This window comes from Nomascus leucogenys, chromosome 2 (genome assembly GCF_006542625.1).
Source record: "Nomascus leucogenys isolate Asia chromosome 2, Asia_NLE_v1, whole genome shotgun sequence".
Taxonomy (NCBI): Eukaryota; Metazoa; Chordata; class Mammalia; order Primates; family Hylobatidae; genus Nomascus; species Nomascus leucogenys.
In genome coordinates, this window is record NC_044382.1 from 63031374 (window position 1) to 63044415 (window position 13042).

At 41.1% G+C, this 13042-nt stretch overlaps 1 protein-coding gene across 3 annotated transcripts in view; it reads right to left on the reverse strand.

The window, feature by feature from the left end:
- Positions 1-13042, reverse strand: part of RSPRY1 (ring finger and SPRY domain containing 1) — a 51415-nt gene that overhangs the window by 7561 nt on the left and 30812 nt on the right. For all 3 annotated transcript variants that reach the window (XM_003263092.3, XM_003263093.3, XM_030796564.1), the window contains exons 9-13: positions 12290-12405; positions 11718-11861; positions 5755-5866; positions 2094-2196; positions 1592-1744 (exon numbers count right to left, since the gene is read on the reverse strand). In XM_003263092.3, coding sequence (XP_003263140.2) covers positions 1592-1744; positions 2094-2196; positions 5755-5866; positions 11718-11861; positions 12290-12405 — 628 coding nt within the window. The remainder of the gene's footprint in view (positions 1-1591; positions 1745-2093; positions 2197-5754; positions 5867-11717; positions 11862-12289; positions 12406-13042) is intronic.

A 13042-nucleotide genomic window follows, 5' to 3' on the forward strand; every position in this document is an offset into this window, starting at 1 on the left:
TGACAACTCCATCTTCTTGTTACTATCAGAGAAAACAGTCTAGAGACAGCACAGGATTGACCTAGCTTGGAATTCAGCTGTTCTTATTCAAGACAAGACGATCTTTAGGTACCAAATTTATACACATGGTTACCAAGAGAGTATGTATAAGCTGCCTGTAAAATGAGACTTTCTGACAGTTGATGCCCATTGCCATCTGAGTTTGGGAAGGTTTAATTCTGCAGGAGCAGTTAACTAAATGCTGAAGCATTTTAACTATGTCCAGTCCCCATGGGAACTTAGATGGATCAATTGTCCCTTTTAGGGTATATGTGAGAAGACTTATTTGTAGGCCTCATCCAAGGAAAAGGCAGGCTAGATGAAAAAGAATGGGGTATGATAGATAAGGGAGAGGTGTCCCCTCAGACTTTGGCCAAGAGGAATTTAAAGTTCAGAATCTCTGTCAGGCACCAAGGATGAGCCTGAATGAAAAGTTCTAGGAATTAACCTCAGAACCCTGAGCGGGAACATATGCAACCCTTATGTTCTTGGGCTATTACTGAGGCTTTGCTGCCAATGCTACCATCTGCAGACAATGCTACCATCATCGTCCCATTTTCTAGTTCATCTGGAAACTATTCAACCACTGAGACAGTGAGTCCAAGGTGAAGCACAGCCCAGAGCACTGCTTGCAGATCTGCTTTTTGAGCCAAAACTAGAGCTAGGATTATGTTACAGATACCTTCAGGGGCGTAACAGTCCGACATTGGCTATGTCATGGCCAGTATGCTGGCCTTGGCTGCTGAGAGAGACTCTCTTACTGATATAAGATATGTGGTCTTAGTAACAGGAATACCCTTTAAACAGGCAGCTGCTCTGTTTAAAATGATAAACTTTAGCTCACATTGTGAAATAAGCTTCAACTTGAAGTAATTAACAGGAAGCAGCTGGAGTCTTTCCCCAGCCTAAGGAATAGACTACATTCATCTCACAAGGAAGCAAAGAGGCATTCATCTGATAAATTAATGCCAATCACAGTTTTTGTCAAATAAGGGCTGTGAAATTTTATGCAAGATGGTATTCACGGATGGTTGTGGAAGTGTTGTCATCTTTGCCACACAGTTGAAACCACATAAAAAGTCTGTTTCAATAAAGCCGAGTCTATTAAAAGGTGCACTAGATTTCCTAATATTTAGGATTCTGACATTGACATTCAAGTGAAGTTAGTTTGCAGTTTGTGTGTACGTGTGTCATATTTTTCTGATTTTTATACCAATCTTGTTTATCTCACAAAAAAAATTTGAAAGTGTTCCGTCTTTCTGGGTTTGGTAATATTTTAAATAACAATAAGGTTATCTGTTACCTAAAGATTTGGTAGAGACCCCCTGTGAAACCACCTGGGTCTGGTGCTTTCTGGGGACAGATATATACAATAATTGGTTTGTGTATATTTCTTCTGGGATCTGTCTCAGAAATTTATATTTCCTGAAGAGTCATCCATTTTACTCAGGTTTTCAAAATTTGTTATATTCTTTTAAAGTTGATTATAAATTGTTTAACTTCTCATAAGATTCATGTGAAAGTCTGGAGATAGCCTGGGCAGATTCCTTACCTTGGCAAAATGATTTTTTCTTCAGCTGTTAGGAAGGCGTAGTCATTAAAAGTGCTAAATTTCATAGATGGTGGGTATTTGAATGGTTTTGCTCCAAAATTGAACTCACATTGTTGATATGACATGAAACTAGCTGCAGCAAAAAATCCAGATCTACAAATAAAATGAGTACAGAGGCCAATAGAATTAATAAAAATCAAAATAGAGTTAATAGAACAGTTTTCAGAAAGACAGGGTGAGTCAATCCTACCCTGGCAGAAAGGAAGAGTGACAGATTGTGTTTATAACCCACACAGGTCTGTGACCAGAGAATATTCTGCCTTATCTTCCTGTATCAAATTTTGGGATAGTTTTAGGTCTGATCAAATGGGTTCCCAATCACTTGAAATTAATCGATTTCTCATCACAATTGCATATATAAATGGACAAAGACTTTTTTTTTCCTAGAGAAAAGGGCATTCCGTGCATCTACTCAAATTTTTGACTGAGAAGAGCTACTTACACAGTAGATGAAAAGACTTGCTTTTCAGGAGGCAGCTGGTTGCCATTTAAAAAGAAGATCATTTGCTTTTCATTCAAGTCTAACAGAAATCCTACTGTGTCTCCTAGAGGATAAAGAGAAACACTGTTAGGATAATGATGTGTACTACCAGAATTCTTTGCTAAGCATCTCAAGTGTTTCAATGGCACTGTATTAAGTCTGCATCTTTAGCTATGCATTCAACATGTTCATTTTTGTTTCTTCTGTAACTGATCTGACCCCTATACACCAATATTTTAATGTAACAATAAGAAAAAAATACTGCCAATTAAATTATGACAAGCCAATTTTAAGATGCATCCCAATTTCAAAGATGTTAAAATGTGGGGAAAAATATGCATTTTGGGCTCAATGAAATATGGTAAGATCAAGAAATCATGTGGTTACTTGCCTCTCTGGTGAGATTTATAACTCCCTAGATAACTACCCCAAAATATGCCTTTCTTTAAAAAAAGGCAAGGCAGGCTGGGCGAGGTGGCTCACGCCTGTAATCCCAGCACTTTGGGAGGCCAAGGTGGGCAGATCACCTGAGGTCAGGAGTTTGAAGACCAGCCTGGCCAACATGGTGAAACCCCATCTCTATTAAAAATACAAAAATTAGCTGGGTGCGGTGGCGGGCACCTGTCATCCCAGCTACTCGGGAGGCTGAAGCAGGAGAATCACTTGAATCCGGGAGGCAGAGGTTGCAGTGAGACGACATCACGCCATTGCACTCCAGCCTGGGCGACAGGGCAAGACTCCGTCTCAGAAAAAAAAAAAAAAAAAAAAAGGCAGGGCGTGGTGGTTCATGCCTATAATCCCAGCACTTTGGGAGGCCAAGGCGGGCAGATCATCTGAGGTCCGTTTGAGACCAGCCCAGCCAACATGGTGAAACCCCATCTCTACTAAAAATACAAAAATTACCCGGGTGTTAATTGCGGGTGCCTGTAATACCAGCTACTCGGGAGGCTGAGGCAGGAAAATCGCTTGAACCCTGGACGTGGAGGTTGCAGTGAGCTGAGATCGCGCCACTGCACTCCAGCCTGGGCGACAGAGTGACACTGCATCTCAAGAAAAAAAAAAAAGCATTTATCTTCACTTATCAGATAAAGTAAAACTCTAAGGTTTCAGTTTTTCATTTTGTCGTTTTTGTTGTTAAGACAGGGTCTTGCTCCATTACCAGGGTGGACTGCAGTGGTACAATCCTAGCTCACTACAGCCTCAAACTCCTGGGCTCAAGTGATCCTCCTGCTTCAGCTTCCTGAGTAACTAGGACTACAGGCACGTGCCACCACACCTGGCAAATTTTTAAAATTTTTTTGTAGAGATGGGGGGGTCTCATTATGTTGCCCAGGCTAATCTCAAACTCCTGGCCCCAAGTGATCTTCTCAAAGGCTCCTCACACTTTGACCTCCAAAAGTGCTGGGATTAAAAGTATGAGCCACCACGTCTGGCCCAATTTTGGTTTTGAAAGATGAGATAAACAAATTTGTTTGTCAAAGATAAACAAATGAAATTACACAGCAATGACAAGAAAAATGGACACTCAATGCTGGTGGAGGAAAATCTGCCAATATACAGCAACAGCTTTGAAATTCTATATCCCCTTTGCCAGAGAAGTTTCACTTCTAAGGGTTTTGTCTTGAGAAAATCCAGAATGGTCTATAATGATAATTTTAAAAGGCAAAAATATCAGTGTCCAACAATGAGGCATTAATTAGTATATCATAGTACAACTATATAATGGAATATTGAGAAGCCATTAAAAGTAATGTTATTGGCTGGGCCATAGGGGCTCAGGCCTATAATCCCAACACTTTGGGAGGCCAGAGTTGGGTGGACCACTTGAGCCCAGAAGTTTGAGACTAGCCTGGGCAACATGGCAAAATCCCATCTCTACCAAAAAAATACAAAAATTAGCCGGGTGTGGTGGTGTGTCCCTGTAGTCCCAGCTACTGGAGAGGCTGAGGTGGGAGGATGGATTGTGCCTAGGAGGTCAAGGCTGTATGAGCTGTAATCACACCACTGCACGCAAGCCTGGGCTATCGATAGATGAAACCCTGTCTCAAAAACAACAATAAAAAGTAATGTTATTTAATAAACTGGAAAGCTGTTCAAGGTATTAAGTATAACAACAACAAAAATATATATATATAAAATTTAAGTGTTTTTTAAAAATCTCAAGAAATTACAGGAGATTTTTAGTTTATTCATTTTTTTCTTTTTTCTTTTCTTTTTTTTTTTTTGAGATGGAGTCTTGCTCTTTCACCCAGGCCAGAGTTCAGTGGCGCGATCTCGGCTCACTGCAAGCTCCGCCTCCCGGGTTCACGCCATTCTCCTGCCTCAGCCTCCCGAGTAGCTGGGACTACAGGCGCCCGCCACCATGCCCGGCTAATTTTTTGTATTTTTAGTAGAGACGGGGTTTCACCGTGTTAGCCAGGATGGTCTTGATCTCCTGACCTCGTGATCCGCCCGCCTCGGCCTCCCAAAGTGCTGGGATTACAGGCATAAGCCACCGCGCCCGGCCTATTCATTTTTTTCTTTTTCTATTTTCCAAATTTTTATAATAAACATACGACTTGAATAATCCTTTAAAAAATTCTTATTAAAAAACAAGCTAGTTTTTGAAAACAGTGCCTTTATCATATGCTCCGTTAAATGAAGAAGTTTTACGTGCCTTCAAGAACCTGCAAGCCATTAAAATGAGTGTTCCTGTTGGCTTTTCTAATTTTTTTTTCCCCACACCATCAATTTAATCAAGTGGAGCTGTTTCCACATGGGGGTGGGCAAATTCCTGCTTTCTTTCCTTTTTTTTTCTTTTTTTGAGATGGAGTCTTACTCTGCTGCTCAGGCTGGAGTGCAGTGGTGCAATCTCGGCTCATTGCAACCTCTGCCTCCTGGGTTCAAGTGATTCTCCTGCCTCAGCCTCCCAAGTAGCCGGGACCACAGGTGGGTGCCACCACACCTGGTTAATTTTTGTATTTTAGTAGAGATGAGGTTTCACCATGTTGGCCAGGCTGGTCTTGAACTCCTGACTTCAAGCAATCCACCTGCCTCAGCCTAAATTTCTGCTTTCTTAGCATGCCTAAAAATTCAGTTTATATCCATAATGCTGATTGGGGTAGCAAAATGAGAGAGGGATGCTTGGAGAAAGAGTTGGGTTATATCCTCTATCTAGTTCTGATGCTAGGAATCAAATCCTTCCAGAGATTATATCCTCTGCCATATGATCCTACTTCCTTAGAGTGTGGCCACTGGATAGGACCTGTTCCGTAGCCATCTTGTCCCTGAAAAATCCTCATTTTAGTGGCATTACAATTCCAGTGTCCCTGATATTGCCATGGCTGCTTTAATTCAAAACAGATCCAAAGAGGAAAACAGAATTCATACTAATCTTGAGCATCATTTTCTGACAAATGTAAAAAATTTATTTTCTGAAATGTTTTTGCTACAGGAAAGACTCTACCAGAGGTAAATTTATCAGAGGAATACCATTTATATCCTTGGCAGTGACACAAAAGTTAATATCCCTTTTCACATTTGATCATCTTCTAAGACATTTTAAGGCTTAATGTAATAAATGCTTCATAATAACCAGATGTCTTAACCCACTTGATAAATTTATAATGGAGGGAATGAATACCTTCTTTCCAGCATGGGTGTATGTGAGGCTTACTTCTGGCATTGTACCAAATCAGCTGCCGGCAGCCATCATACGCACAGGAGTATTCATCATCCCCAATGCCATAGCCTTCCTGGAGAGAGACAAGGCCCAGAAGATTAGCAAGTCTGCCTGCTCTGACCTGGGAAGAGAGAGTGTATCTTTTACGACCACTGACCTAATAGCTGGGATTCTAAGCTTTCTGGATGAAGAGAGAGCTCACGGTTTTTTGAAAATACTAAAATTATGACTTAGAGGGCTGGTTCCAAGTGAATAGATAATGACTTCACCAACAAATATTTTCCTAGTGCCTCCTTTGTTCAGGCACTTTCACATTTGTTAGTTCATTTAATTCTCACTATCATGAGGCTGGTGGCATCAGACTCCATTTTAAGAGGAAACAAAGGCTCAGAGAGGTCAACCAGCTTGCCCAAGCATGTATTACTTGCCCAAGAAACGAGCCGGGTTTGAACCTAAATTCTTCTGATTCCAAGATCAGTCAGTACACTTGTATATCAGCACAAGATTGTCAGAGGCATTCAAACCAGATAGACTCCATCTTGAACAGGGGCAGGGTAAAATGAGGCTTAGACTTGCTGGGTTGCTCAGCTGCATTCCCAAGAGGTTAGGCATTCTTAGTCACAGGATGGGATAGGAGGTCAGCACAAGATACAGGTCACAAAGACCCTGCTGATAAAACAGAATGCAATAAAGAAGCCAGCCAGAAGCCGGCCAAAACCCACCAAAACCAAGATGGCAACAAAAGTGACCAGTTGGTCATCTTCACTGTTCATTATATGCTAATTACAATGCATTAGCATGCTAAAGGACACTCTAACTGTCATGGCAGTTTGGAAGTTACCCTATATAGTCTAAAACGGAGAGGAACCCTTGGTTCCAAGAATTGCCTGTCCCTTTCCCAGAAAACTCATGAATAATCCACCCCTGTTTAGCATATAATCGAGAAATAACTTACTAAGTTACTTCTGTTTCTTTAATAAACTTGTTTTCACTTTATTCTATGGACTCGCCCCAAATTCTTCCTTGCGCGAGGTCCAAAAACCCTCTCTTGGGATCTGGATCCAGACCCTTGCCAGTAACAAGATCAGATCAGGCAAATACCTTTCTTGCATGTAGCAGACTTCAAAATACCCAAATATTCAGAGATTTCAAAACTGGAGATAAGAGAATGGTTATAGTGGACACTCAGCTAAAAGCTATTCTGAGATCAGCTTGATTTGAGGATTGTACATGTCCTTGGCAGTTTCTTCTTTTTTTTCTTTGAGATGGAGTTTCACTCTTGTTGCCTAGGCTGGAGTGCAATGGCGCAATCTTGGCTCACCACAACCTCTGCCTCCCGGGTTCAAGCGATTCTCCTGCCTCAGCCTCCTGAGTAGCTGGGATTACAGGCATGCGCCACCAGGCCCAGCTAATTTTGTATTTTTAGTAGGGACAGGGTTTCTCCATGTTGGTCAGGCTGGTCTCGAACTCTAGACCTCAGGTGATCTGCCCGCCTCGGCCTCCCAAAGTGCTGGGATTACAGGCGTGAGCCACTGTGCCTGGCAGTTTCTTCTTTTATTACTTATTGCCTTTCAATTATTTCACAGAACTGTTAAAATAAAAGGGTGGCTGAGATCTTAAGAAATTATTTTGAGTGCTTATAAAAAAATAGAAGAAGCATGCAAATCAGACAACTGCTATCTTTAAGGAACAATGGTGAAAAGTTTTACTAGAGAAAGAAATTGAAAACGGCCAAATCTAAGTAAGATCAGGTCCTGATGGCCTGCTTCTTCTATGGGGCAAACAATACAGTGAGGAGATAGATTGGAAAAAAAGTTCTGAGGAATGCAACAACGATTTTGTACTGGATTTTTGGATTACAACATACTGAATTTGGATGAATGCTCTCCAAAGTGACTCTTCTGAAATAGCTATTGATATTCACTATTCAGACTATTCAAGAGTTAAATGAGCTTGCATCTAATTGCCTTAGAAATTCACCACCCAAGGCTGCCAGGAGCAGTGGCTCATGCCTGTAATTTCAACACTTTGGGGGGCAGATCACTTGAGGCCAGGCATTTGAGACCAGCTTGGCCAACATGGCAAAACCCTGTTTCTACTAAAAATACAAAAATTATCCAGGTGTGGTGGCGCACACCTATAAGCCCAGTTACTCTGGTGGCTGAGGCACAAGAATCACCTGAACCTGGGAGGCGGAGGTTGCAGTGCGCAGAGATCACGTGCCACTGCACCCTGGCCTGGGTGACAGAGCGAGACTCTGTCTCAAAACAAAACAAAATAAATTCACCACTTGCTAGAAAGAATGCCTTGCCACCCCTTTCAAAGGCTGAACAAGTCAGTAAGTAAAAAACTTAAAAACCACTAAAATGTAGGCACTGGGGCATAAGTAAACGGCAAGCAATTCTTTTCTATCTTCACCTTCTAATGTCCTGAGAAGTCCTTGACAGAACACTTGAAAGAAATTCCTAGAAGCGAGCCACCATGAGTTGGTAAAGAGCAGACTCATTACACATTCTTTACCATGCAATGTCTTTGATGACTGGGTAAGTTCCACAACAGAGTGGCACTGTAGCACAAAGAAGGGACTCTAATAACTTTAACTACAGAGCAGCATCTACAGATTTAAGGAGAAGATGCCTCTGCCTAGCAGAGATGCACTTTAAAAATCTCTTAAGCTTACATCTCAGAGAACAACCTAGATGTCCTACACCTTCTCTCAGCTCAAAATGTTCCCAGCAAGATTAATCTTGGTTTCCATTGGCTAGGACAGATAAATGAGAGACTAGAGTGGCTAGCTTGGTATTTATTTTGAACTACCTGTTTTTTGGTCATGCATATTTTAGCAATGGAAACATTACCAAATACAAACAAAAGAAAGTTTATCCACAGCTTGTCATTCAAGGAATAGTTTAAGTCTCTTTCTCATGTGGTGGACACTGTCCTTTTTCCTGCTGTAGGGCATCCCAACCGCTTCCTGTTACGGGAAATGTATGAAGACAGTGTTCTGCCTCCTCCTTTGGAAGTGGAAAGGTAAGATATGACCTAAGCTTGGTCAGCTGGACCTTCCTATCAAACACTCAGTATGGTGCAAGTGACCCCAAACAGAGGGATAGTTAGGATTGATTTCCAGCAGCAATGGTGGCTGCATGCTGGCCAGATCATTCCCCTAAAACACCGGCTATTGTACTTCCTGTTTCTTGGCCCTGACAGCCTTGGAGCCTGTCTAGTTCCAAAATTTCTCCACAATCTGCAGGCCCCAGAAAGGCTTCTAAGTCATTCCTTTTCTGTCTGTGATAGCCAGAGTCATTTTCTCCAAGGCAGATGCTTCAACAGGGGAAGGAGCATGGGCTATCCCGACCTGAAATCTCTAGCAGCTGGAGACTAGATGGCTTTGGGCAAGTTTCTTAATTTCTCTGAACTTGATTTTCCTCATCTTTAAATGGCAGGATAATACCTTTCCAAACTCTCAAAAAGATTAAAGATGAATATGTGAAAGACTTACCACATGACAGATGCTCACGAAAAAGCAAAAGATATTTATTTATTTATGTATTTTTGAGACAGAGTCTCACTCTATTGCCCAAGCTAGAGTGCAGTGGCACTATCGGGGCTCACTGTAACCTCTGCCTCCCATGTTCCAGCGATTCTCCCGCCTCAGCCTCCCGAGTAGCTGGGATTACAGGCGCCCGCCACCACGCCCAGCTAATTTTTGATTTTCAGTAGAGACGGGGTTTCACCATGTTGGCCAGTCAAACTCCTGGCCTTAAGTGATCCACCCACCTCAGCCTCCCAAAGTGCTGGGATTACAGGGGTGAGCCACCGTGCCTGGCCAAAAGGCAAAAGATATTTTAGATAAATCAGAGTACACCCTTGGAGAGTTGCTCCTCCTAAGCCTCCATAAAAATATACAATACAACAAGACAAATTGTTCTGTAGGTTACCTGAACAGAACTATCCTTAAGCTTATTTTAATGACCTAACATTGAGCCCAGTGGCCAGCCTTTTAAAATGGAAACCTAAGCAGCAAGAGTTCAAGTAAGAGGCACTATGGAGAGACTTGGAATCTTTTGAAACTGGGGGTATGTAAGTCCTAGGAATGACTTACTTCATGGAATCACACCCTGTCTGAATAGGCAAAAAGAATCAGAATCACCAGAACAATGTACATTTAAAGCAAAGTTTTATATATGGCAGCATCATTAAAATCCTGTATTTGGGAAAAGACATCATGTCAGACTTTATCATTTTCTAACAGGGAATCAACTAATGCTTGGATCAGGGAAGAATGTTTGTTTTTAAAGAAACCAATAGCCTGTCAAGTGATCTGGAGGATAAAAAAAACAGTATTTAAGTCTTTAACTTGACAAGCCAAAGGTCTGCAACTACATGGCAAAAATTATAGTTTCATCGAGCAGATGAAATGATCCAGCTTCACTGGTCATTAAAAAAACACACTTGTAACATGCAGTGTCAGACCTAGATCTGTAGTGTGTTTGCTGCCAAATCAGGAGAGACAAATTTTATATCAAAGCTTCCTCCCTGGAAGAATCCCCTATTACTTCTAGTTCTAGAACAATTTTTCACTTCAAAATGAGGAAACTAGCTAATTCTCTGAGATTTTCCCCATTTTTGAATACAAAGAAAACAACTGTTGTAGAATAGGAAGGCCACTGAATTCTGTTATGAGTTTCTTCCTACTCTGTCTCAGTTTTCTCATCTGTGAAATGGAAATTGCAACAGTAAAAGCCATTGTGGGAATCAGATGATTGGCAGACTGGGGTCTAGTTCTCCACCCCAGACAGGAGTACAGACCTGACCTCTCCACTGGCCCTTTTCCTCCAATTTGTCTTCTCTCCAGCCTAGGAGTTTTAATAACACACCATCAACAATTCCAGGGTGAAATACAGCCTTGCTGAAATAGGCCTTTAAAAACTATGCTTATAAGTAGGTCACCATGGGATGTGCCTGTAGTCTCAGCTATTCAGGAGGCTGAGGTAAGAGGATGGCTTGAGCCCAGGAGTTCGAGGCCAGCCTGAGCAACACAGTGAGACCTGTCTCTAAAAGCAAAGCAGAAAACCAGAAAACCTCACCATGCTTATGGCCGGCAAGTTTAGCTTGATTTTGTTGGATCACTTCTAAAACCCATTCCAGGATCTTACATATTGGAGGGGGGGCTATTATTTAGATTAACAAAATAATCCAAGGGGCTTTTCCCACCTCAAATGGTAGAAACCATATGAAAACAAACTATTCCTGATCAAAACTGGATTAATTCCAAACAGCTTATAATTTGACCATCAGAAGAAAGCCAATTGGCCTGGGTGTTAGAAGAGTATAAAGTGGCAAGAAATCATACATCTGTAGGAAAGGGAGGAACTCCAACACCTTCAATGCTACTTACTGTAGGATTTAAGTTTCCCTTTTATATTATAGCTTTCTATAACAAAAGATAAATGACTAAATAAATATTGAGAAAAATGTGCCAACTAATTACCAGGTAAAAGTCAAGTGAAAGAAGTCAAGCCAACACTATTTTTTGAAAGGGAAAGAATCCCTACAAAGCCCTTCGAGCTTCAACTCAAGGTAATAATCAGCACTACTTCCTGTATAAGAAATGAGCCAAATATGTGGTTGGGGTGGAAGCAGAGCCTACAAAGACAAAGGACACATCCAGCCTCTAGGTGAAAAATTAGCGTGAACTTAAGATTCAAGAAAAATCAAAGGCCAAGGGACAATTTCACTTGTTTTCCTATTTCTCTATCAGTTTAGTAGATCATTGTTAGGGACCTGGTACCATGTGGCTCTGCCCAAGAAAAGATTATTGAGCAAATCTATTTGAAAAATAAGTATTTTCCACCCACCAACTAGGGGGAGAAAGCAAACTGCCACTGCCCCCCATTTTCACAGTTCTCTAGGGTACTCACATGATTGAGGAATTTGCTGTCTCGAGTGGCCCAGCCAATCTGCATGACGCCAGAAGTGACCACTGTTACTTCATAGTACCATACCCCGGCATCCACACAAAAGGTGCAACGCACACTTTCAAAAGAGGAGGCATCACAGCGAGCCTGACAAAACCAAAAAATGTGACAATCAACCATGAGGGCCTGAAGACCACCAAAGATAACTGACTACTGGGAAGGTTGAGTGTATTTTTCCTTATTAAAGCTTCTGGTGGACTATTGCTTCCTCCTCTGTCTATCCTCAGTGACAAAAAGTACAAAACCAAACTATATAAGGTATTTGGCAACATACAGAATCAAAGAATTGTTTGCAGCCATTCTTCAAACAGTTCTTTAATCCTGACACATCTAGTGCCTTATGGTACCTTCTGTTCATAAGCAGCTCTTTCATCAAGACTTCCCCATGAAGTCAGCAACACTTCCAAAATATAGGGAGAGAGGGAAGCACTAACCCTAAGACAATTGGCTATGCAAGGATTAAAATAATTACCCTCTCATCCCCCAAAGGGTCCAACTGTAGAAGTGTTACCTACCTCTAAGCCATGAGGTGAGATCTTCAGGTACTCGCTGACATCATTGCTATTCAGCATGGCCCTAATGCTACTCAAGTTCACTTTCTCATAGGTCAGCTGTCTACCTTCTTTTAAAACTGCAAAAGAAAGAGTGTTCATGTTTCTAAGGCAGGCTGCTGTGGAGAAAAGAAGAAGCTAGTGCCAGCTATAGCAATCAGACAAGAGAAAGAAATAAAGGGCATCCAAAATGGAAAGGAAGAAGTCAAATTATCCATGTTTGTGGATAATATGATCTTATATTTAGGAAAACCTGAAAAAATCTGCCAAAAACTATTAGAACTAAAAAGCAAATTCAGTAAAGTTGCAGGATATAAAATTAACACACAAAAATCAATAGCATTTCTATATGCCAATAGCAAACAATCTGAAGAAGAAATCAAGAAAGTAATTGTATTTACAAAAGCTATAAATAAAATAAGATACCTAGGAATAAACTTAATCAAAGAAGTGAAAGATCTCTACAATGAAAACTGTAAAACACTAATGCAAGAAATCAAAGAGGACACAAAGTTATACCATGTTCATGGATTGGAAGACTCAATATTGTTAAAATGTCTGTACTACTCAAAGCAATCTACAGACTACATGCAATCCCTATCAAAATACCAATGACATTCTTCACAGGAATAGTAAAAAATAATCCTAAAATTTATACAGAACTACAAAAGACCCAGAATAGCAAAAAACCTGACCCTGAGCAAAAAAACGAAACTG